We start from the raw sequence: 22,810 nt of genomic DNA, 5'->3' as shown, positions 1-22,810 counted from the left end.
CTTGCACTTTGTTCATGGAAAAACTAAACCTTAACTTGTTTGAGTTTTTTTTAATTAAAATTTTAAGTCTCCTAGTTATACAGAAAAGGTAAGTAATGTTGAGAAGTTATCCTAACTTGAGTTCATAACCTACTTAGAAATTGTTACTAGTCCTAATTATCAATTTTAATGCATATTTTTATTTTGTGTAATGCTTAATATAGTTTGGGCAGTATTAGTTTTGGATCTACAAGGAGGTATTTTTTTAATGACTAATAGATGTTCTTTCAATTTTGTTTCAAATTTTTCAAAATAACAAGTCAGGGACTTTAAAAAAAAGTATGAGGATCAAGAACATGGCTGCCCCATGGTAGGGTGCTTGTCTGGCATGCACAAAGCCCTGGGTTGGATTCCTTGGTACCCACATACACATACAAAAAAAGTGGTAGAGTGCTAACCTTGAGAAAGCCCAAGGACGGTGCCTAGTCCATGAGTTCAAGCCTTAGGACTGGCCAAAAAAAAAAAGATGCTTGCTGTGAGATTTGAATAGTTATATTATTCAGATTATGATGTGGAAATGAAATCAATATAGTTGTTCATATTACTCATTCTAGATTTAACTTTCTATGCTAAAAAAAAATCTGGTTTTTGCTTTGAACATACATGCTTGCTTTCTAATGGGACTTAAGGGTTATACTTTAGTTTGACCACTTGGAAATAACAAATCATATAAGTTTTGAAGATGAACCCAAAAACTACCCTTGAATTCTCTCATCAGTAATATGTATTTTAAATACATTTTTTTTTTTTGCCAGTTGCAGCTTGAACTCGGCCTGGGCACTGTCCTGGGACTTTTCTCAAGGCTAGAGCTCTACCACTTGAGCCATAGCACCACTTCCAGCTTTTTTCTATGTATGTGGTACCAAGGAATCAAACCTGGGTCTTTGTGCATGCTAGGCAAGCACTCTACCACTAGGCCAAACTCCAGCTCCTATTTTAAATACATTTTAAAGATAGTGAAACTCCCTGCCTCTTAAGTCACAGCACCACTTCCAGCTTTTTCTGTTGATGTGATACTGAGGAATTGAACCCAAGACTTGTTGCATGCTAGGCAAGCACTTCATCAACTAAGCCACATTCCCAGCCCCTCCCTGTACTTTTTACCATGGTTATTAACTTTACTAAAGATTAAAGACAAATTTATTCTATTCAGAGTAAGACTTTACCTTGGTTTGTGTGGGCTCTTAAAAATCCTCTGGCATATTTATGTGTTTCTGTGAAAATGCTTTAGTTTGTCATATGGGTCAATTTCATTAAAAAAAAAATTCCAGTTGGAACTTCTTTGTGCCTCTTTCTTGGATTGTGCAAACATTCATTAATTATGTTTGGGTATATTGTTTTTTACTTGATAAGGAACTGTCATTGATTCTGGAAGAAGAATTTAAAGGACTCAGAAAGTTGTGTGTGTTTTTGGTTGTTGGGTTTTTTTTGTTTTTTGTTTTTTTTTTTTTTTTGGGCAATTCTAAGGCTTGAACTCAGGGCCTGGGCAATGTACTTGAGCTTTCTCAAGGCTAGTAGTGTTCAACCACTTGAGCCACAGCACCACTTTTGGATTTTTTTTTTTGTGTACGTGGTACGAAGGAATCGAACCCAGGGCTTCATGCCTGCTAGGCAAGCACTCTACCAGTAGGCCACACTCCTGGCCCCTGTTAAGGAGTTTTCATAAGTTCTTTATTAGCAGTGCTGGGGAGTATAGTAGTATATGGGCTTAGTGTGTTTTCACTTTTTGAGAATTTTTTTCTGTATAATTGTCACAGAGGCTTTGTATAAAATACAATCAGTTTTCCAAAAAAAAAAATTGTATGTACTTAGAACAACAAAGCTTAAAATAATTACTAAAACTCAGTTAACTAGATCTTTACTGTTCTGTTACCAAATGTATAAGATAATGTGAATTTGGAAAATTCTAAATTCTCCAGACACAAGTGGCTCACATCTGTAGTCATAGCTACACAGGAGGATGAAATTCTTTATGACAGAATGATTCCATTTACATTTGTGTTGCATTTGTTGTATGTGCGTGTGTGCACTCTGTGCTGGGCTTGGATCTAGAACTAGGCCTGGGGTGCTACTTCTGAGCTTTTGATTTAAAGATTAGTACTGTCATTTAAGCTGTCTTCACTTGCAGCTTTTGTTAGTTAAGTGGAGATAAGCAGAAAGTCCTGAGAGTTTTTGTTTGGGCTGGCTTCAAATTATCCTTAGATCTCAGCATTCTGGGTAGCTAGAATTATAGTCATGAGCTTCCAGTACCCAGCTTGTCATGTCTTTTAAATCTTCGGTTAGCAACAGCATCCTCAATATTTCCTTTATCAATATTGATACCTTTTTTTTTTTCTTTTGCCAGTCCTGGGCCTTGAACTCAGGCCTGTGCACTCTCCTTGGGCTTTCTCAAGGCCTAGTGCTCTGCTGCTTGAGCCACAGCACCATTTCCAGCTTTTTTTTTTTTTTTAATGTATGTGTTACGGAAGAATCGAACCCAGATCTTCCTGCATTCTGGGCAAGCACTCTACCACTAGGCCAAATGCCCAGCACCAATCCTGACATCTTTTGAAATTGTTGGTATAGAATGCTCTTGAATATCCTTGTTTTTTTTTTTTTTTTTTAACGCCTTATGATTTGGTTTAGATAATAAGAAATGATGCTTGGGGGGGAGGGAAATGGGGATCAAGACATGTGAAAGGGTACCAGTGTATGGGAATTAATGCACTATCTGGCAAATATCATGTAACCCTTCTATTAATTACAATAAAAAATACATGAAAAAAAAAAGAAATGATGCTGTTTTATCAGGATCCTGAGGGGACAGATAACTAATGTACTGTTAATGGTATCCTGAGTAGGAAACAACAAGAAGAGAATATAAGGAAATTGGATAGGTTGTGGTTTTAGTAATAATGTATCATTGTTAGTTCAGTGACTGTTATAAATGTACAATGCTAATAAGAGGTGTTAAAAGTAAGGAGAGACAGCCCGGTATACTGTCTCAAGCCTATAATCCCTAGCTACTTAACTAAGATGCGGGATTAATGGTTCAAGGCAAGCCCAGGTCTAGAAGTTCTTGAGGTTCCATCTCAACTAATGATTGAATTTAGTGACACATGCCTGTTAATCCTAGGTATAGAAGAAGCAAAATGACAGGGGCCAGTGTTTTGCCATGCTCCTGTCATCCCCAGTGACACAGGAAAGCACAGGTAGGATTGTAGCCAACACAGTAAAGGATTAAGAGGCATGGCTCATGTGGTAGAGTGACTTCCTAACAAGTGTAAGAACCTGGAGTTCAATCCCCAGGACAACCCAAAGGATTGAGAGAAGGGAGGAAGACGTAGGGAGAGAGGGACAGAGGAAAAGAAGGAAGGTTTCTATACTGTCTTTGGTAAGTCTTTACTGACAAATAAAATGTATATGAACTGAAGTTTGAGTATCACAAACCCAGGCATCTGCACACATTCAGCAAAGTAATTGAGAGCCAAGGACCTGGAGGTGTCACTCAAGTGGTAGAGCACTTGCCTTGAGCACAAAAGCTAAGCCAGAGCATGAGGTCCTGAGTTCAACCCTAGTACCTGCAGTCAGGCAGTCAGGCATACACACATGTCCACACAGACATGCACAAGATGAAGTGGAAAAATACAGCTTCCTCAGGAGACTGAAGTAAGGAATGTCAAAAGTAGTACGGGAGCCTGGCCTACCTACTGATAACTTGTCCTCACAAACCAAACCAAAATCAAAAGATAGGCCAGCTCTGTGGCCTGTATTACTTACTGTAAGGAGAATGAGTACAATTCAGGAAAGGAGAATCATGGGAATGAGGGTAAATCTGTCATTTAAAGGTCTAGTCATCCCTCTGTCCATGATGATAATGGAAAGTTACTGAGAAAAGTCCATGAAGAATTTGGCTGGGCAACTTATGTTTAGAGTTTTCAGTTGGAATCTGTATGTTTGTTAGTGCTGGGCCCAAACCCAGATCACAACTCCATAATTTTTTGTTTTGGCTACTTTTCCTTTCACCTTGGATGCATCTTATAATTTGGACTCTCACAAGGATCTATGTCCAGTTTCAAGCCTTTTATGAATCCTATTTTTTTCTTAAGCAAGCTTTATTTTTTTTATTGAAAGATAGTGAATTTAAGTCTTCTCAAACTACTAGGGATTAAATACTGGCTTCATACTCTTAGGTTGCCTGGAAGAAATGACTTCTTCCCTTGGCTCTCTCCCACTGCACCCTGGAAATCCCGGCCTAGTACCTGTAACCCTGGCAACTGGCATGCCTGGGGGCAGTGGGAGGTCCCCACTGAGGTTTTTCCCTATCCTCTGAGGTCATATCCACTTCTGCTGTGTCTATACCCCTCCCCCTATATAATCACTCACTTCCTGCCCTAAGCTCTCTTGCTCGCCGGACTCCATCTTGGGTGGCAGGAGTCTGTTCTTTCCTCACGCAGTAAACCCTCTTTTCCTGAACTGCGTGGAGTTTCCTTTCGGCAGACCTTACACATACATGTGAGGCAAGGGCTCTATTAGGTTAGCCACAACCCCAGCTACTGTGAGCAATTGGCAGAGCTAAAAATTCTTTTGTGAATCTTAAGTATTCTCTTAGAGGTTTCTTGTCATTTGGGTCATCTAGAATCTGAATCATTTAACAAATACATTAAATTGACATTGTACAATACAGAAGGTTTTTTTGAGGTGGTATCAAGTGATAAAGCTAGTGTCTAAAAAGATGTTTTGACATGAGAACATTTAATATTTCATGTTACAATAGTGGGCTAAGCACAAATTATAGTAGTATAGTAAAACCTTTGGCTTTTAGTATCTCAGAAGATCTAGAGAGATTTAGAGAAAGAAGAATGGTTTTAGACTTGGAAGAGCTATAATAGAAAGGAAACATTTTGCTGCTTATTTTTTATTTATTGGTAATGAACTAATGGTTGTTTTTGTTAATAAGAATTCCAGTTGCAATAAATATTATGTTTGTATGTGTGACACTTGACCAATAATGTTTTACATTTGAAATAACTGAAAGTATATGTTAAGCATCTTCTATATATTAACTTCGGTATATGTTAAGCAGAACTTTTTGTTGTTCTTGTTTGTTGTTGTTGTTGATTGTGGGGCTTGAACTCAGCCTGATCATGTCCCTGAGCTTTTTTTTTCCCCCCACTCAAGTCTAGTGCTCTGCCTCTTTTTTTTTTTCTCCCATTTTTATAGTCCAGAGGTCTTCATTTATTTTTTTTAAGCATCTCTTAGGCCATGAATTCATAGGGAATAGGTTTCAATAGCTCAGGTTCCTTCCCGTTGGTTCTCACAAAGTGTGCTTCTCTGGGTGGAGCAGGCTGGCGCTTCAGCTGAACCAAGGTTCCTTTCTCTCTTTGGCTTCCTTCTTTTTCTGGTCATTTTCCTTCACCCGTTTCAGGAAGCTATCTTGGCTCTGAGAGTACTTAATATGTTCAATACGCACATTAATCCTCTTGGCAAGTATCTTGCCCTTAACTTGTTTGTTCACAACAATGCCAACAGCATGCTGGGTAACATTGTAGACCCTTCCACTTTTGCCATGATAACATTTATGAGGCATTCCTTTTTGAACTGTACCCATTCCCTTGCTGTCTACAATATCACCCTTCTTGTAGATTCTCATGTATGTGACCAAAGGAACAACTCCATGCTTCCTGAAGGGCCTAGAGGACATGTACCAGGTACCTCTCCTCTTTGCCTTTGTGTTCGTCATTTTGGCAAATTACTGGAAGATGGCGGTGCCGGCCATCTTGGACCCACATTGCCACTTGCAGTTTTCTGACTCTTAATTGGACATAGTCTCATGAACTTTTGTATCTGGACTGGCTTTGAACTGGGATCCTCAGATCTTAGCCTCCTGATTAGTTAGGATTACAGGCATGAGCCACCAGTCCCCAGCAAACAGAATGTCTTTTTAGATAGGCTACTTGCTGTTTATCCACTTGTAATTGAAAGGGAGAGACATTTAACTAAATATTATAATGAAATAGGTTACATTTACAATGAGACATACTTGGGTTTTTATTATTATTGTATGAAAAAAAAGAAAAAAAGTGGTGATGATGAAAATTTATCAAGAAGAAAAAAGTTGAGGGTGAAATATAGATGCCAAATTATAATATTAAACTGGTCAGTTTAAAATGCCTTTGGGACAGATTGGTAGATATTGCCAATAGCAGTTGTTGCTCAAGAGAATAATTTGCAGAGGTGAAAAGACATGGCAGTTGAGAACCAGCTATTAGAGATGTTTTACACAACTCAGTAATGAAAGAGTGGTCACCAGTAATGGGTGTTTATGGCTTGTGCATATGTCTTATTTCACACTTTCCAGGTTGCATGTTTAATTCTACCCACCACAGTACCTGCAGTAAAATGTCTGTTATTTTATTTTTCCTGAGTGAATGAGTTGTGGGGAAGGTTTGTTGATACCTTGAGAGAACAGCTTGAATTTGGTTCTCTTCTGCCAACCCCGCCTACTTTTTAGGGTTTTTACTTGCCTTTTTCCAAGAGCGGCTTTCTATATGTGCTGATACTGTGCTTTAAAAAAAATACTTTTTCAACATCCTTTACTCACATTACATAAATGTATTTGATTTCATATGAGTTTGGGTTTTTATGAGTGTATTCCATTCATAACATTTAACCATAGTTAGCACTTAGGTTAACTTGCCTTCCCTGGACATTTTAAAACACAAAGTTGATTTGAATTGTAATAGCCTCAAGTAGTAAGCAGGTGCCAGACACATTTACAAAGCCCTTGGGAAGACTGGAACAAAGCCAATGGTGACTTAAAAAGGCAAATTAGGAAGAGTATAGATGTGAATCTCATACTTGAATTTGTGACTAATATGCTGTAAAATAATGAGACATAGCAAAAGAAAAATGAGATTCAGTTCTCACTAGATTTAGTAGAAAAATTGGTACACTACTTTGGTTGATATTTTGTTGCCCTGTAAACTCTAATACTGGAAATCTTGAACCAGGAATGTTATAAATAAACATTATGCTCAAGTATGCTAATTTTTTTTTTTTTTGCCAGCTTTGGGACTTGAACTCAAGGCCTGAGCACTGTCCTTGGGTTTTCTTCAAGGCTAGAGCTCTACCACTTGAGCCTGAGCACCACTTCCAGCTTCTTTTTTCTGTGTATGTGGTACCGAGGAATCGAACCCAGGTCTTAAAACTCCCGGCCCTGCCTATGCTAATTTTTGATACTAAATTCTTGGCAGGTTTTCTTGACCATACTTAAATCAGTGAAGCACATAAGACCAGCATACTGTAATTGTTTACTGCATAAAATTGGAGTTTTTATTTTTTTGGGGGGTTGCTGGTCCTGGGGCTTGAAATCAAGGCCTGGGTGGGCCCTGTCCATGGGCATTTTTGCTCAAGGCTGGCATTCTAACACTTGAGCTACAGCTCCACTTCCAGTGTTGTGATGGTTAATTGGAGATAAAGAGTCTAGGCTGGCTTCATGAGACACCATCACCCAGCTTCTGTGTACTACTTAACATTTTTTTTAACATGTAGTGAGTGAGACAGTATTGTAGGCATCTAAAGCTTATAGTTAAATATAAACAAGTCCTTTGTTTATGATGGGTGTTAATAAAATTACTACTTCTAAATATACACATGAAACCACACATTTGAAAAGAATTAGGCTCATCCTTGTCATGTGATCTCACTGTCAGTACCTTGGAATCTGAATTGCTAATACTTACGCTATCTCAATGGTTACATCCTTCCTATTTTAAGGATTTGGAAAAAGCAGGACAACATAATTTATAGAAAGAATATTGGTCTGGAAAATGAAAGCCTTTTTTTGTTTCTGTAGCTTAACTTGGGATTTTGTCAGGACTGTAATATAAGAGATTTTTTTGTTGTTTCTGTGAGTAGCTTACTTGCCTTACATTTTACTCTTTTTATTTTTGCCTAAAAGCATTTAGGATCACATAGCTCTTCTCTCAACTTTCAACAGTGAAGAAACTCACGTCAGTACTGCCCTTTCTCAGTTGTTTGGCTTCATACAAATCATTTTTCTTTTTTGCCATTAGTATTTTTAAATATAAAAAACATACACCTCTCAGCCATTATACCTCACCTTATTCCATTGATTGCTAGTTTAACAAAATATTTGAGACAGTAACTTACAAAGAAAATAAACCTATTTTTCTTTTTTTTTTTTGCCAGTCCTGAGCTTGGACTCAGGGCCTGAGCACTGTCCCTGGATTTTCTCAAGGCAAGAGCTCTACCACTTGAGCCTCACCACCACCTCTGGCTTTTTTTTTTTTTATGTATGTGTTAGTGAGGAATCGAACCCGGGTCTTCATGCATGTTAGCCAAGCACTCTACCACTAGGCCAAACTTCCGGCCCCTAAACCTATTTTTTTCAACCATTTATGAACTTCGACAATTCTTATATACCTCTGTCTGCATAGTTCCGTATAGACTTCTCTGCGGGGTATGCAAGCTTTTTGGAGTAAGGGCTTTGCTTCTCAGAGCCTTATGTGGGGTCAGGGCTCCAGAGTTCAGACTTACAGCTGATGTCTCCATTGTTTATCTCAGCAGTCCCAAGGCTGCATTGCTGTTTGGCCTGGCCATTGGGGATCCTTCTGTCTAATTGCTAATTGTGTCTAGCCTTTTAGGGATTTGTGGGATATCACAGGACTTCTTGCAGTGGGACCCACAGCTGAAACCCAAGTGTCTCCGTTTTCTGGCTTGGGGGGTGTTCCCAGTCCTCATTTTTCTGGTATAGTCACCCAGCACTCTTGCAGCCCTTGAAAGTTTTATTCTGAGTATCCGTTTCGTCTTCGGTTTGTTTTAATAGCCTTTGTCTTCAGCATCTGTCTTTTGGAGCCCACGCACGCTAGTTTCCAGTTAAGATTGAGTGACTTCAGTGGTTTGCTCTCTGGAAAAGGGTTGCAAAAGCTTATATTCAATTGCAATGACATACACCACATTTTATTCTGCCTGTAATAAAACATGGGTCATAATCTGCACTGCCATGTTTTTCCCTCTGGGGTTAACTGTCCATTTCTTAAAATCAGAAAGAACAGCTATTAGGAGCAATTTTGTAAAATCTTGAAAAAATGCCTGATATGTTCTATACTTGTCATTGTTTGTGTCCTTCCAAAGGTGCTTATGTCCAAATCTCAGTCCCTAATATTGGGGTACTGAGCAAAGTGGGACTTTCAAGGGGTGTACTTAGCAGGAAAGACTTCATCAAATCATAATCATATACTTTACATCAGTTGTTTAAATTATCTGTACTACAATGGACAATGAGTATGGAGAAATCTCCACATTCTCTAATCTCTTTGAGTCAAGGCAAATGATTTAAAAGCTGTATATTAAGTCTTGAGTTTTATTGGGTGCTTAAAGAAATGTATTCACTGGATCACTATTTTATATCATACCCTTAACTTTAATGGAAAGTTTTTAGAACAGCACTGGTAATACAGGGTAGCATATAAATATAATAAAAACAATGACACCACCAGATTCCTTTCTGATCTTTGTCAGGACACAACTTTCCTAATTAGTTTGTCTTAAACTGCATAAAGGCTGCGTAAAAATTCCTTACTGTATCTCACTTCAAACAAAAACTCATTCTGTTAATTAGAGATTATTGTATTGGGTGGAGCCTGGTTCTTGTTCGATTCACTTTAATGCTTTTTTCATGTTCCCATTTAAGTAGAAGTGTAATTTATCACATAATTGAAGAGTGCAAGTTAGCGTTTTGTGATGTGGATGGTAGTGCAGAACTGTAAAAGTAATCTACAACTATGCAAAATAATCTTTTATCAGTGGGAAGAATTACAGTTGTAACATGAATCTTTAAAAAGTCTCTTTGCATCAATGTTAATTCTTTTTTTAAAAAAGTCTCTGCTATAAGCACACAAGAATGACTTTTGTCAGTATTAATAGCTTTTTTTTGGTCTTTCTGCTTAGACCCTTTGCTCTGTCTAGTCATCATTTGCACTTTGACACCCTAGTGCCTCATTTTATGAATACTTAATAATTTGCACATTTTGTATTAATGCAATTTTAGATATTTGCCACTTTTTTGTTGTGAGTCATGGGGCTTGAATTGGGCCTAGTTGCTGTCCCTGAGCTCCTCAGCTTATGGCTGAAGAGCTATGAGCTATTCCTGGGCCCAGGCATTGTCCCTGAGCTGTTCGGCTCAAGGCTACTGCCCTACCCTGGAGCCAAGTCCCACTTCCTGTGATGTTTTTTTTAGAGGTTAATTGGAGATAAGAGAGAGTCTCAGGTCCTTTTGTGCCCAGGCTAGCTTTGAACCTTGATCTTCAGATCTCAGCCGCCTGAATAGCTAGAATTACAGGTGCGATGCATCACGCCTGGCACCACTTAATTTTTTTGTAAGCAGTTTCAGCATTGTTTCTCTCCAAGTTTCATTGTATATCTATGCAAAAATTATCCTAGAGTATATGTTCCCAGAATAAGTTCTTAAATGATAGGAAAGAATATCCTGAATACTACAGATATTTGGAAATTATTTTTGGGTATCATTGTTCTTTTTAGTATTTTCATCAGTATTCTTTTTATTTTATTTTATTTTATTTTATTTTTTTGGCTGGTCCTGGGCTTGAGCTCAGGGCCTGAGCACTGTCCTTGGACTTTCTCAAGGCTAGAGCTCTACCACTTGAGCCTCATCACCACTTCTAGTTTTTTTTTTTTTCTATGTGTGTGGTACCGAGGAATCGAACCCGGGTCTTCATGCATGCTAGGCAAGCACTACCAGGCCAAACTCCTGGCCCCTCATCAGTATTCTTAATATTTCAAAGTTTATACTCATCCTTAAGTAATCATGCTATTGATAATTCCTTTTTGTTTATTAGTTGAAGTTTATACTCATCTTTTAGTGGTGATACTTCCTTTTTATGTGTATAGTGTATATTAACATTGGAATTATTTAAGGACTGTAATATATGAACAGGAATGACATTATTCCATTGCTTTATTTTGATGGACTTACCATGGAAGCATAGGAAGAATTGCTTTTTGTTCTTAAGAGGGAGGTGTCAATGTAGTGGGTTTAGTTATGTTATATAAGAAGATTTCTCAGAACCAGCCAGTAGTTAGGCCTGGGACTCTGTAGATGTTCATCTTCATTGGTGTCCTAAATTAGCCTGGTGTTTGTTCTGTGCATAAGCACTATCATTAATACATCATAAAAATATAAGTAGATTGTGAGTATGGTATTAAAGCATGTTTTGTGTCTGCCTCCAGCCTTTTCTTTGTCTTAGCTAAAAACACCTTTTTGTTTACTTGATCCTCTTTTATTTTTATTTTCTTCATCAAAAGAAATATGCATAGTTATGTTTATGAAGGCACTCAGGAATTGCTTTCTTTTTGCACAGGGGCCGGAATTAATGAATAAATATGTTGGTGAGTCTGAAAGAGCAGTTCGAGAGGTAAGATAATCCTGCCTTGCCAGCACTGTGTATAGGAGGACCACACATCCCTGCAGGGCTTCTCCACTGCTTAGGCTAACAGAGTTGGAGATACCCAATTCTACATTCTAGTGGCATATTTTTATGCCGGCAAATATTACTTTATTCAAAATTTTTAACTAGCCATAATACTGTTTGTCTGTGATAACATCTGACATTTATTTTTATCCAATAAAGGTATTTTCTAGACACCACTAGCATTTCTCTATATAAAACAAAAATGTCAACATTTATAAAAGAGAGTAAGTGGTCTAAAAATGGCATTGAATACTTTAAAGTAGGTAGTTTTTAATTGAATAAGCTTTATACACAAACATTTCACTCTGTTGGCCTCTTATTTTTATTTATAAATCTAAAATATATAAATGTACATATTTATATATTTTGCATATTATAGTGGTTTAGGCAATGTGTCTTCCTTCTAACTCCTAAATTTTAGAGCCAAATCATTCATTCATTATCTTTTAAGTGGTTGTACAGAGCATTTTATAAATACAATGTATGTTGATCATTGTCATTCTTTTCAACATTCTTTCCCACCCTTCCCCTGCCCACCCTTTCCCTTAACTCTTCTTAATTTTGTAGGATATACATTGGATTCTTGACTACATTTTTCTTCTCATCTTTATTCATCTACCCCTTTTTTTCTTGATCCTCACCCCACCCCTTTTAAGAATCCATTTCCTGGTGTTTTCTTTGGCTGGACTTAGTTATTTTTGCCTTTCTAAGGAATTACACTATTTGAAATCTCCCTTGAATCTATCATATTTCAGTGAATACTTTTGTATATACTGGAGTACCACCCAATGTGTTTACATGAGTTTGTAAGCGAAATGTAACTTCCATATATAAGGGAAAACACGGAACTTTTGTCTGTCTGGGCCTGCCTTACTTATCATAATTTTTCCAAGTCTCCATTTCTGTACAAATACCATTCATTCCTTCTCTTTTTTTGGCCAATCCTGGGGCTTGAACTCAGGGCCTGGGCATTGTCCCAGAGTTTGTTTTGCTTAAGGCTAGCACTCTACCACTTGAGCTACCATGCCCTTCTGGCTTTTTCTGTTTATATAGTACGGAGGAATCAAACCTTGGACTTCATGCATGAGAGGCAAGCACTCTATCACTAAGCCACAATCCTAGCCCAATATCATTCTTTTTAATGGATGAGTAAATTTCCATATATACTATATCATTCTTTTTAATGGATGAGTAAATTTCCATATATACTACATTTAAGGCCAGTTCCTGCTTGACGTGGTCAATTTTCAGCTTTCAAGTTGGGACTGAATCTGGAGGTTTCTGGATTTTGCTTTTCTTTTTCGAATGTGTTGTTCCTTTTATGTTCTTCATTTGGAGGAAGCTGTATTAACTGGTAGTGGTGTGCAAAGTCAAGGCACATGAAATTAGTATATGGAGGACAAGCCTTGAATTTCCTAAGGAGAGATTGAGCTACCTCACATAAGTCTCTGTATGCTCACAGAAGCTAAGGACAAGAACATACATGTAACAATAGAATAGAGAGCCCTCATTTGTGAATTGAGTACCAACCATTAGTAGATACTTGAATACTTGGTCATGAGGAAAATTTCAAGTTGGTTTTGTTTTGTTTTTCCCCCTTATAATGTAGCTGAAGGATAAGGATGGTGGTGCACTCTTACTTAGCTCAGGTATTGGAGAGGTTGGAGGCAGTGGCAAGAGACTATGCTTGGTGAAGTCAGTGAGACCCTATCTCAGGAACAAAATACAAAGCCAAAGAGTTGGCTCAAGTGAAATAGATCTTGTTTACCATGCCAAAGATCTTGAGTTCAATCCCTAGTACTGAAAAATAGATGATGGTTATTTTCCAAAATACTAATCAATAATGGCAACATGAAAATGGCAGTGTTTACTTATATTAGTATCTTGATGGCAGTTTTTATCTTTTCCAGTGTGAGGGCATGAATTCACCCTTGCACTTTCACTTTGCTTAATTCACCCAACACTGGTGCTTTGCCACTTAAGCCATACATCCACATCTGACTTTTTTTTTTTTTGGTAGTATATTGTCTCAAAAGACTTTTTTTCTGTCTGGATGGCTTTGAAACATGATTGTCAGGTCTCAGCCTTCTGAGTAGCTAGGACTACAGACCTGAGCCACCAGTGCCTGGCTTATTTTTAATTTTTGTAATCATACTGCCAATGTCTCCAAAAAGTGGGTTCCTGAATTATAAATGATATGCATTTGAATTCTTTCAAATGCTAGAAGCTTGCTTTCTAGCTTATTTCTGTATATCACTGTAATCATGTTTGTCAGTCCCTAATTTTGATAGTAGAGCCAGTCTGTGTTTCTGTGGCCATTTTTCTTGTTCTGGCATTATATCATCAATTATTTTACCAGATAACCAGAAAAGAAACGAATAAGGTGTTAATGTTGACTTTTAAGTATGAATATTTTCTCTACTAATCTTTGGGTTGGTTTTCTGGTTTTCTTTGATTTGACAGTTGTGGAAATTGCTGTTGAAAGAAATCAAATTCCTGCTGGAGTTTACCTAGCATAGATTTATGAAGCTGAGATTTTAATGAGATGGCCTAATTGCTTATTCATTGCTTCGTATGTGACTGTGTGCAAAGCTGTTGGGAGTCTTCTTCAAAGATGATGACAGAAATTACTGTCATATCTACTGTCAAATGTTGGCTCTTTTTTATGTGAAACACAAAAGTTGTTGGCCTCGACAGGTTGATTTGTATAGAACAGAGTGATTCTAAACACAGAATTTGCAAACCTGTGCATAATGTGGTACTCTTTCTACCAGATCTTCCGGAAAGCAAGAGCAGTGGCCCCTTCCATTATTTTCTTTGATGAACTTGATGCTTTGGCGGTTAAAAGAGGCAGGTAAGAAATTAAAGCATATTAAATATAACAATTGCCTTATAGTCTCTTATCCATAATAGAAAGCTGGTAGCACTGCCTGTTAAAATTGGCGTTGTGTTACAAATATACAATTAAAAGTACAAATAGTGCAGGTCCCAGTGGCTTACAGATGTGCTTCTAGCTTACTCAGGGGGCTGAGATATAGGGATTACTATTTGAAGCCAATTTGTGCATATTTCCAGTTTATTAGCAAGATGCTGAACTGGAGGTATTTCTCAAGTGATAGAGCACCAGTAATGAGTGTGGGATGAATGTAGAGGGTGGGGGAGAAGCCAAGTGAGAGTAAAAGGCTCTGAGTTCAATTTGCCGTGTGCATTCAGATCTCTGTCTCTGTCTCCCTCTCTCTCAATCTCCCCCACCCACACACATACATATACACAAAATACAAACAACTGGATTAAGAATTATTACTTGATGTAATTGAACCCAGTTTTAAGAAAACATGTTAGTATACAGTTTCTAGAATTGTCTGGAATGAACTCTATTTCTTAAAATTAGTACACCAGAACGGGAATTGGGATAGTCCTAAAATCTTTTTTTTTTTTTTTTTTTTTTCGTTTTCCTGCCCGTCGTGGGGCTTAAACTCAGGGCTTGAGCACTGTCCTTTGATTTTTCTAAAGGCTAGAGCTCTACCACTTGAGCCATAGCACCACCACTTCCAGCTTTTTTCTATGTATGTGGTACCAAGGAATTGAACCCTGGTCTTCGTGCATGCTAGGCAAGCACTGTATCATTAGGCCAAACTCCTGGCCCTCCTAAAATCCTTTATCCAAAATGTTTGTGACAATCAAACTTTCTTGACAAGATAATTTATCTCCAGTTTCTAGTAAGAGTATTTTCTATTGAAATGTTTTTGATATTTTGTTATATGAGTAGAATATTAAAAGGATGATTAATAGGAATTTGAAAAGCAATTCAGTCATTGCTCATTTAAAAGTTCATGGGCTGACTTACCTTCTATGAGATACAAATAGCACCACACATAGTCTGTGATAATAATTATGCAGCTGCTTCTGCACTTAACAGTTCAGTTAATTTCCTTTTAGAGAGATGAAGGAAAAAGTAAGAATGAAGCCAACTTTCATTGCAAATGAAAATTCCAGGATTCACATTCACAATTAAAAAGGAAAAAAAGAAAACCTGAGGTTTTAAAAATGATCAGGAAATAAGGCAGCTGCTTTTCCAGCATTTCAAAATTCCTGGTGTATTTGGTGAGTTCATGGCATTAAGCACCCATCTAGGGAAATTTTTTTAGGTATCATTACTCTTAATGACATTTTTTGAGCTGGGCTATAAAAATTTTTAATGTGAGTCTTAACAGTGTCATTTTTCTAAATCAACATCACAAAATTTTATAGTTCTGGAATGTGATTAGAAGTGATTCGTATAGAATTTTTTATTTTTTCAGAAAGAATGGAAAAAAGCTCCTATAATTTAAAGGAAGTGTAGGCTGGAAATGTGGGGCCCAGTGGTAGAATTCCAGCTAAGCAAGTAAGAATAGCAGGTATAGAAGCCTGAGTTCAAATTCCAGCATTACCAAAAGAAAGACAGACGACACTGATCTATAAATTAGAAGTGTCATACAAAGGGATGGTGGAACATCCAAAGGAAATATGTGAATGATTTCTTTGCAATTAGTTTCAGAAAATGTAATAATTATTGTATAGTAAGATTAGTTTTGTTTTGTTTTGGTAATGTTATTCCTTATTCCATTCCCATAACAAAATTATTTTTTCTTTTTTAAAATTAGCATACATTAGTTTTGTGTGTGTGCGTGCGTGCATGTGTGTGATTCTATTGTGACATTTCCACTCATATACTAAGTATATTGCAGCCAATTTCATCTCCTTTATCATTCTTATTTACTCCCCCAACCCCTCTTTCCTAAAAGCAATTTCAGCAGGTATTATTGTTCTAGTTTCACACATGCAATCTACTTTGATTCTGTCTATCCTTGGTTATCCTCCTTTTCAAAAAGCCCAGCCCTGGGCCCCTGACCAGCTAGAAAACTTTTCCAACAGAACTTGATTCGCCACACTGACCTCTTTTGGGTCACAAAGAAGTTTCACTGGTATTTTCACCTGCAGTTGAATAATATTTCAAACGTGAATAACAGATGTTAGCACATTTTTTCTGTAACCAGCAGTTACTAGGTATTCTCACCTCTGGGAACCATATACTCCCTGCTGTACTTGTTCTTCTCTGCTGTATGGTCCAGAGAATCCTTGGAAAATATAAAAAGAAATGAACAAATGGGTGGCTAGCCAGATTTGGTCTGTCAGCCCTTCCTTTAACATATCACACTGTCCCTTTGGCCCTAGGCATTATGTGTCTTTGGAATAGGAATAATTCAGAGTAGTGATATGACTTCTGAAAGGAAAGAATTATTATTTTATGACATCTCACTTTAAAACTGGTTGCTGATGACTCACACCTGTAATCCTAGCAACTCAGAAGGCTGAAATTTGAGGCTCACAGTTCAGAGCCAGCCAGGCAGGGAAGTTGTAAAACGTATCTCCAATTAGCCACCAACTATAGCTGTGGTTTAAATGATAGAGTGCCATCCTTGAATAAAATATCCTAGATACAGTGCCTAGGCCCTGACTTCAAGCCCTAGAACTGGCTCCCCAAAGAGAAGAGATCAGGCTTTAATATTTTCTATCATTGAATGCTTTCTTTTTTCAGTTGTTGTAGTACCTGTTTCAAGCAGATAATAAAGTTTCTTCCTGTAGAAACCAGTAATTAATTGTCCTCTTTCTGGTTACAAGTGGCTGGAAGATATCAGTAGCATGTTTTTGAATATGAATTAGGTTCTACATAACATGAATCACAGAATTTTAAAACTGTAAGGACTTACATATATGACTTAAGTATATATTTAAATGAGCTTCGTAATGATAGATGGTAAGTATGAAATCTTTTTTTTTTTTTTTGCCAGTCCTAGGGCCTTGAACTCAGGGCCTGAACATGTCTGTCTCTGTCTCTCTGTGTCTCTGTCTCTCTGTGTCCCTGTCTCTTCTTCCCTCCCCCCCTCCCTCCCTCCGTCCCTCCCTCCGTCCCTCCCTCCCCCCCCCCCCCTCTCTCTCTCTCTCTCTCTGCCAGTCCTAGAGCTTGAGCTTAGTGCCTGGGCAGTGTCCTTGGACACTTTTTACTCAAAGGCTAGCGTTCTGCCACTTGACCCACAGCACCACTTCTGGTTTTTCTATGTATATGGTACCAAGGAATCTAACCCAGGGCTTCGTGCATGCTAGGCAAAGCCCTCTACTGCTAGGCTATGCTCCTGGCACCTGTCTGTCTTTTTGAGATATGCTTCTCCTGGTCCTTCAGGCCTAGGTGCTGACCTTTTTCACTCAAAGCTAGTGCTCAACCAATTGCCACACTTCACTTGCAGCTTTTTGCTGGTTAATTGGAGATAAGAGTCTCAAAGTCTATCCTGCCCGGGCTGACTGAGTCCTCAAATCTCAGCTGCTTGAGTAACTAGAATTATAGGTGTGAGTCACTGAAGCTTGGTTTTTAATCCAGCTTTCCCCTCTATACTTTTTGGTTTGGAGAGTTGAGATTATTACCATTCTATGTTAATATTGAAAGATATGTTGTATTTTTCTCTGATTATGTGATGCTTTTTTCTGTTCGTCCTTTGCTAATCTCATGTAGTAGAGTTTATTTTTTCCTCTATTTTCTTGTTTTCATTTGTTGTCTTCTGTGTGTTAGACACATTAAGTATCTTTTTCAGCATTGCTCATGAATTTCTTTAGGCTTTGTTGTGCAAGATTTTTATTTCTTTTTAATTATAAAGGATAACATTGGATTTTAGATGTAAACAACATAAAATTTTACCTTTATTTTTTCCTTCTACCATAGCAAAATTCAGGGAGAAATGAAGTGCCTCAAAGATAATAGTTTAAAAGCAATAACTCATTGTAAAAAAGAGAATCCATGATGATAAAAGGTGACACATCCTTGACTCCTGTTCCATTTATGTCTTAACATTGATCCTCTTACTTTCTGTGTAGATCCCCAATTTTCACCAGTTGTTCCTATGCAAAGTTTCTGTAGTTGGAAGTCTGAAGTGTATAGCTCTTTTTGTGTTGCCTTTTTTTCAGTAGTAGGGTTTTCGCAGGCCCTTTTATGCTTGAACGTTAATTTCTTCCAGTATTTTCTATTTAATATTCCATTGTCTGAATGAACCCCAGTTAAGGCATTCACCTTTCAGAGGGCATGTTGTTTCCTTCCAAGGTTTAGCAGTTACATATACAGGTACCGGAAACATTTGTCTTTAGTTCTTTCTGTTCAATACTAAGTAATCCAGCATTTGGCTCACTCCTGTCCCCTCTCCCCAATCTGGGCTGAATTTGAATTCAGCCTTAAGCTTGATAGGCACTGAGTTGTTGTTCCTCTCCTGCAGCCTCCTTTGCACTGGTTATTGTCTTGCTTTTTATACCTGGGTATGTACCTGGTGATGGGGGTCGGTCCAAGTCTGCACCATTAAGCCCATCTTCTGTGGAGATGAGCCTCAGGAAGTTTTTTCTTTTTCCCAGTCTTCCTCATCTTAGCCTCCTACATGTTGGATGACAGCTATGTGCTACCATGTCCCAGTAGCTGAATCTTTATGCTGTGTGTACCTTTTGTTTTTAAAAAGTTCTGCCAAACTGTCTTCCAAAGTTATTGTATACTCATACCTGCTGAGAATGGACAGTTTCATATCAATTTACTTGCCACCCCAAATGTTCATTTGGGTTGGAATGTGTGTTGATGAACTAACCATCTGAAATACTTGAAATCTTACATCTTGCTTCTCATCGCTGATAGTCATTTATCATTTTGGTATTGGAGAGAAAAATCAACATGTTTAATAGGGAAAATAAATCATATGAATATTATTTTGGTTTGGTAATGCAATAATGTAGTGATTTCTCACATATGTACCTTATTATTTAATTTGTACATTATTCTCACAGAATAAAAAACCTTTTTAAAATAGTAGATGCTACCAGGTGCTGGTGTCTAATGCTTGTCATGAGGCTGAGATTAAAGTATCACAGTTCAAAGCCAACCTGGGCAGGCAAAGTCCTAGAGACTCCAGTTCTATCTCCAGTTAACCATCAATAACGAGAAGTAGAAGGTACAGCTCAAGTGGTAGAGAACCCTGAGGGGAAAAAGCTAAGAGACAGCAAGCACCAGGCCCTGAGTCAAACCTCAGTACTGGTGTAAAATAAAATGAAAATAAATATAGTAGATGTAGTATTAGAGGATAAGTAAACACATGTTTAAAACAATATTTCTAAACCTCAGTTCTTCAGGTGCTGGAAATGTGGCTGACCGTGTTTTGGCACAGCTCTTAACAGAAATGGATGGAATTGAACAGCTGAAGGATGTGACCATTTTGGCAGCTACTAACCGCCCAGATAGGATTGATAAGGTAAGAAAGAAGCTGTGCATGTGGTTTATTCTTACCTCGGTGGTGGGGTTGCTCTTAATGTTTGCATATATCAAGTCACTTTGTTTTTTTTCAAGTCACCTTTTAATGACTAGTTTTCTAATTATTAGACAGTGTTGGAAAATGTAAAATGAGTCACTGTGTACTAGCTGTATTCCACAGTTTTTATTCCTTACAAATAGTAGGAGAAAACAGAAATGTAGGATAATACTATGTAAGTTCTGCTCATATTTTGTAAGACATTAATACCTGTGTTTTATTTTTATTTTTATTTTTTTTTGCCAGTCCTGGGCTTGAGCTCAGGGCCTGAGCACTGTCCTTGGACTTTTCTCAAGGCTAGAGCTCTACCACTTGAGCCTCAGCACCACTTCCGGCTTTTTTCTATATGTGGTACAGAGGAATCGAACCCGGGTCTTCATGCATGCTGGGCAAGCACTTTAACCACTAGTCCAAACTCCCGGCCCAATACCTGTGTTTTAAAACTCATAATTCCTCACAAAGTTTTCCATTGTTACATACTGTAGATACTTCTTGACTAAATACTTTGTGTCAGGAAGCTTTAGTAAATGAAAAAAAAACCCATAGTATATATATTATCTATGTATTGGTTTATAGTACATGAATATGTGCATTTGGTTATTTATATATAAATGCACATATTTTGATTACTTTTTTTTTTTTTTTTTTGCCAGTCCTGGGCTTGAGCTCAGGGCCTGAGAACTGTCCTTGGTCTTTCTCAAGGCTAGAGCTCTTACCACTTGAGGCTCAGCACCACTTCTGGCTTTTTTCTATGTATGTGTTACCGAGGAATTGAACCCGGGTCTTCATGCATGCTAGGCAAGCACTCTACCACTAGGCCAAACTCCCGGCCCCTTTTGATTACTTCTTAAAGATTAGAAATCCAATTATATTTAGCCAGCTACTCTTTTTTGAACTGTATACACTCTATTGGACACTTGACACATGGTATATCAAAACTCCATTTCTTTTAAAGTTTAAGCAAAATAATACATGGTAAAATTAAATAGTCCATTTTCTTTCCATATTGTTACTTTGAAAAAAGTATTATAGATCATTATTTGTGTATTAGTTGTGCTGTGAAGAGAACATGATGTTCAAAGTTTGCCTTCTAAAAACAATCAGCCTTTAAGACAGCTTCTGTGGTAGTTTATCTTGTCTATCAATGTGATTGGATTTAGATAGGCCTAAGAGTTTGGTAAAACCCACCTGGGCTTTTCTGGGGGCAGAAGGATCTGCAGGGATTTCACTTAATGACTGGCACAGTCCATTAACTGATTTAACAATATTGGGAAATGGCTAGAAAAAAGTTAAATACTTTGCAACACATGAAGTTTAAATTTTATTTCCCACAAAGAAGCTGTATTGGAAAACATTCACATTAATATGTTGTTGAAATAAATGAATGTTTTGAAACATCGATTATGTAGTTATTGTTCAGTTATGAGAATAACTAAAGGATGGTTATAGGTTAGCTCAGTGGGTGGTTTAGGACTGTTTGTTGTAGACAGAGGTGGAATAAATGATTGTGCAGTTACTTTCCTTATTTATTGATTTACTTTCCTTTGGATATATGGCCAAAAGTGGTATAGTGAGGTAAAATAGGTCTGTTTTGAGGGTTTGGAAACACTGCTATACTGAGTTCATAGAATCAGTTGTACTAATTTACATCCCCACCAACAGAGTAAAAGAACAGTTCCACGCCGCAGTGTCCTCCCTATATATGTTTTTATTGGTTTTTCTGGTGATTGCTATTTTGGTTGGGGTAAGATGGAATCCTAGTGTAGTTTTGATTTGCAATTTCATTTATGGCTAATAATGTTGAACATTTTTCTTCACTAATCTAGCTATTTTCCATTCAGTTCATTTACCCATTTATTATTTGGATTATTTGTTCTTTGCTCTTATATTTTTGGGGTTTTTATATATTTTGGATATTAAACTTTTTGTATGTTGAATTGCTGGTGAGATTTTTCTTCCATATTGTCGATTTTCTGTCGATTCTGGGAATTGTGTCTCTTTCCTTTTTGTGTGTGTGTGTGTGGGGGGGCAGTGGGGACTGGTGCCAGTACTGGAGCTTGAACTCAAGTCCAGGACTCATATTTAAGCCTTTTCTATGCAAAGCTGATGCTCTACTTCTTGAGTTAAATTTATTTTCTGGCTAAATGCAGATACAAGCCCAGTGGACCTTTCTACTCAGACTGCCTTCGAATCATGATCCTCAGATCTCAGCCTCCTAAACAGCTATGATACTAGGATCATGCACTCGAACCCCAGTGCATGCTAGGCAAATAAATACTCTTAACCACTAGGCCAAACTCCTGGTCAAAAATTTTGTATCATTTGACTAACTCTTCTCCCCTTCACCTCTAGCCCTTGGTAATCCTAAATTACTCCCTACTTTCATGTGTTCATTTTTTTAAGGTTTCATGTATGAGACCGTGTGATACTTGTTTGTGTCTGGTTTATCTCTCTTAGCATAATGTACTCCACAGCTTCATGTATGTTGTCACAGTTGACAGGATTTCAATCTGTTTTTGAAACTAAGCATTTAGAGCAACTCTATGCTTTTTGTCATTATAAACAGTTCTGCAATAAATACAGACATGAAGATAGATTTTTGACTCAATGATCTCACTACTTTTGACTGTACACACAGTCATGGGATTGCTGGATCATATGGTCTAACTCTAATTTTTTGAAGAAATTCCCCATTGTTTCCACAGTGGCTCTACTAATCCACAGTCCACTCAGTAGCTCACAAGCATTCCCCTCTCTGCATCCCTGCTAACATTTACCTTTTGGCTTTTGATAGATGCTCTTCGAGATGTGAGATGGTATTCCATTAGAGCTTTATTTTGCATTTCCCTGAGCTTAATACAGGAAGTACTGTTAAGATTTTTTTTTTAAACTCTAAATAATTTACTG

The 22,810-nt window shown here is 37.6% G+C and overlaps 1 protein-coding gene and 1 pseudogene across 1 annotated transcript in view; one reads left to right on the top strand and one right to left on the bottom strand.

Annotated features, from left to right (window-relative positions):
* The window catches only part of LOC150047205 (ATPase family gene 2 protein homolog A-like), a 76,642-nt gene that overhangs the window by 24,108 nt on the left and 29,724 nt on the right, over positions 1-22,810 (top strand). The window contains exons 12-14 of the mRNA XM_090356616.1: positions 11,424-11,477; positions 14,309-14,388; positions 19,720-19,846. Of these exons, the coding sequence (XP_090212742.1) occupies positions 11,424-11,477; positions 14,309-14,388; positions 19,720-19,846 (261 nt within the window). The remainder of the gene's footprint in view (positions 1-11,423; positions 11,478-14,308; positions 14,389-19,719; positions 19,847-22,810) is intronic.
* Positions 5,277-5,784, bottom strand: LOC150047206 (large ribosomal subunit protein eL21 pseudogene; annotated as a pseudogene).

Source organism: Megascapheus bottae, chromosome 23 (genome assembly GCF_031878675.1).
Source record: "Megascapheus bottae isolate mThoBot1 chromosome 23, mThoBot2.hap1, whole genome shotgun sequence".
NCBI lineage: Eukaryota > Metazoa > Chordata > Mammalia > Rodentia > Geomyidae > Megascapheus > Megascapheus bottae.
This window is presented reverse-complemented; position numbering and strand designations above follow the sequence as displayed.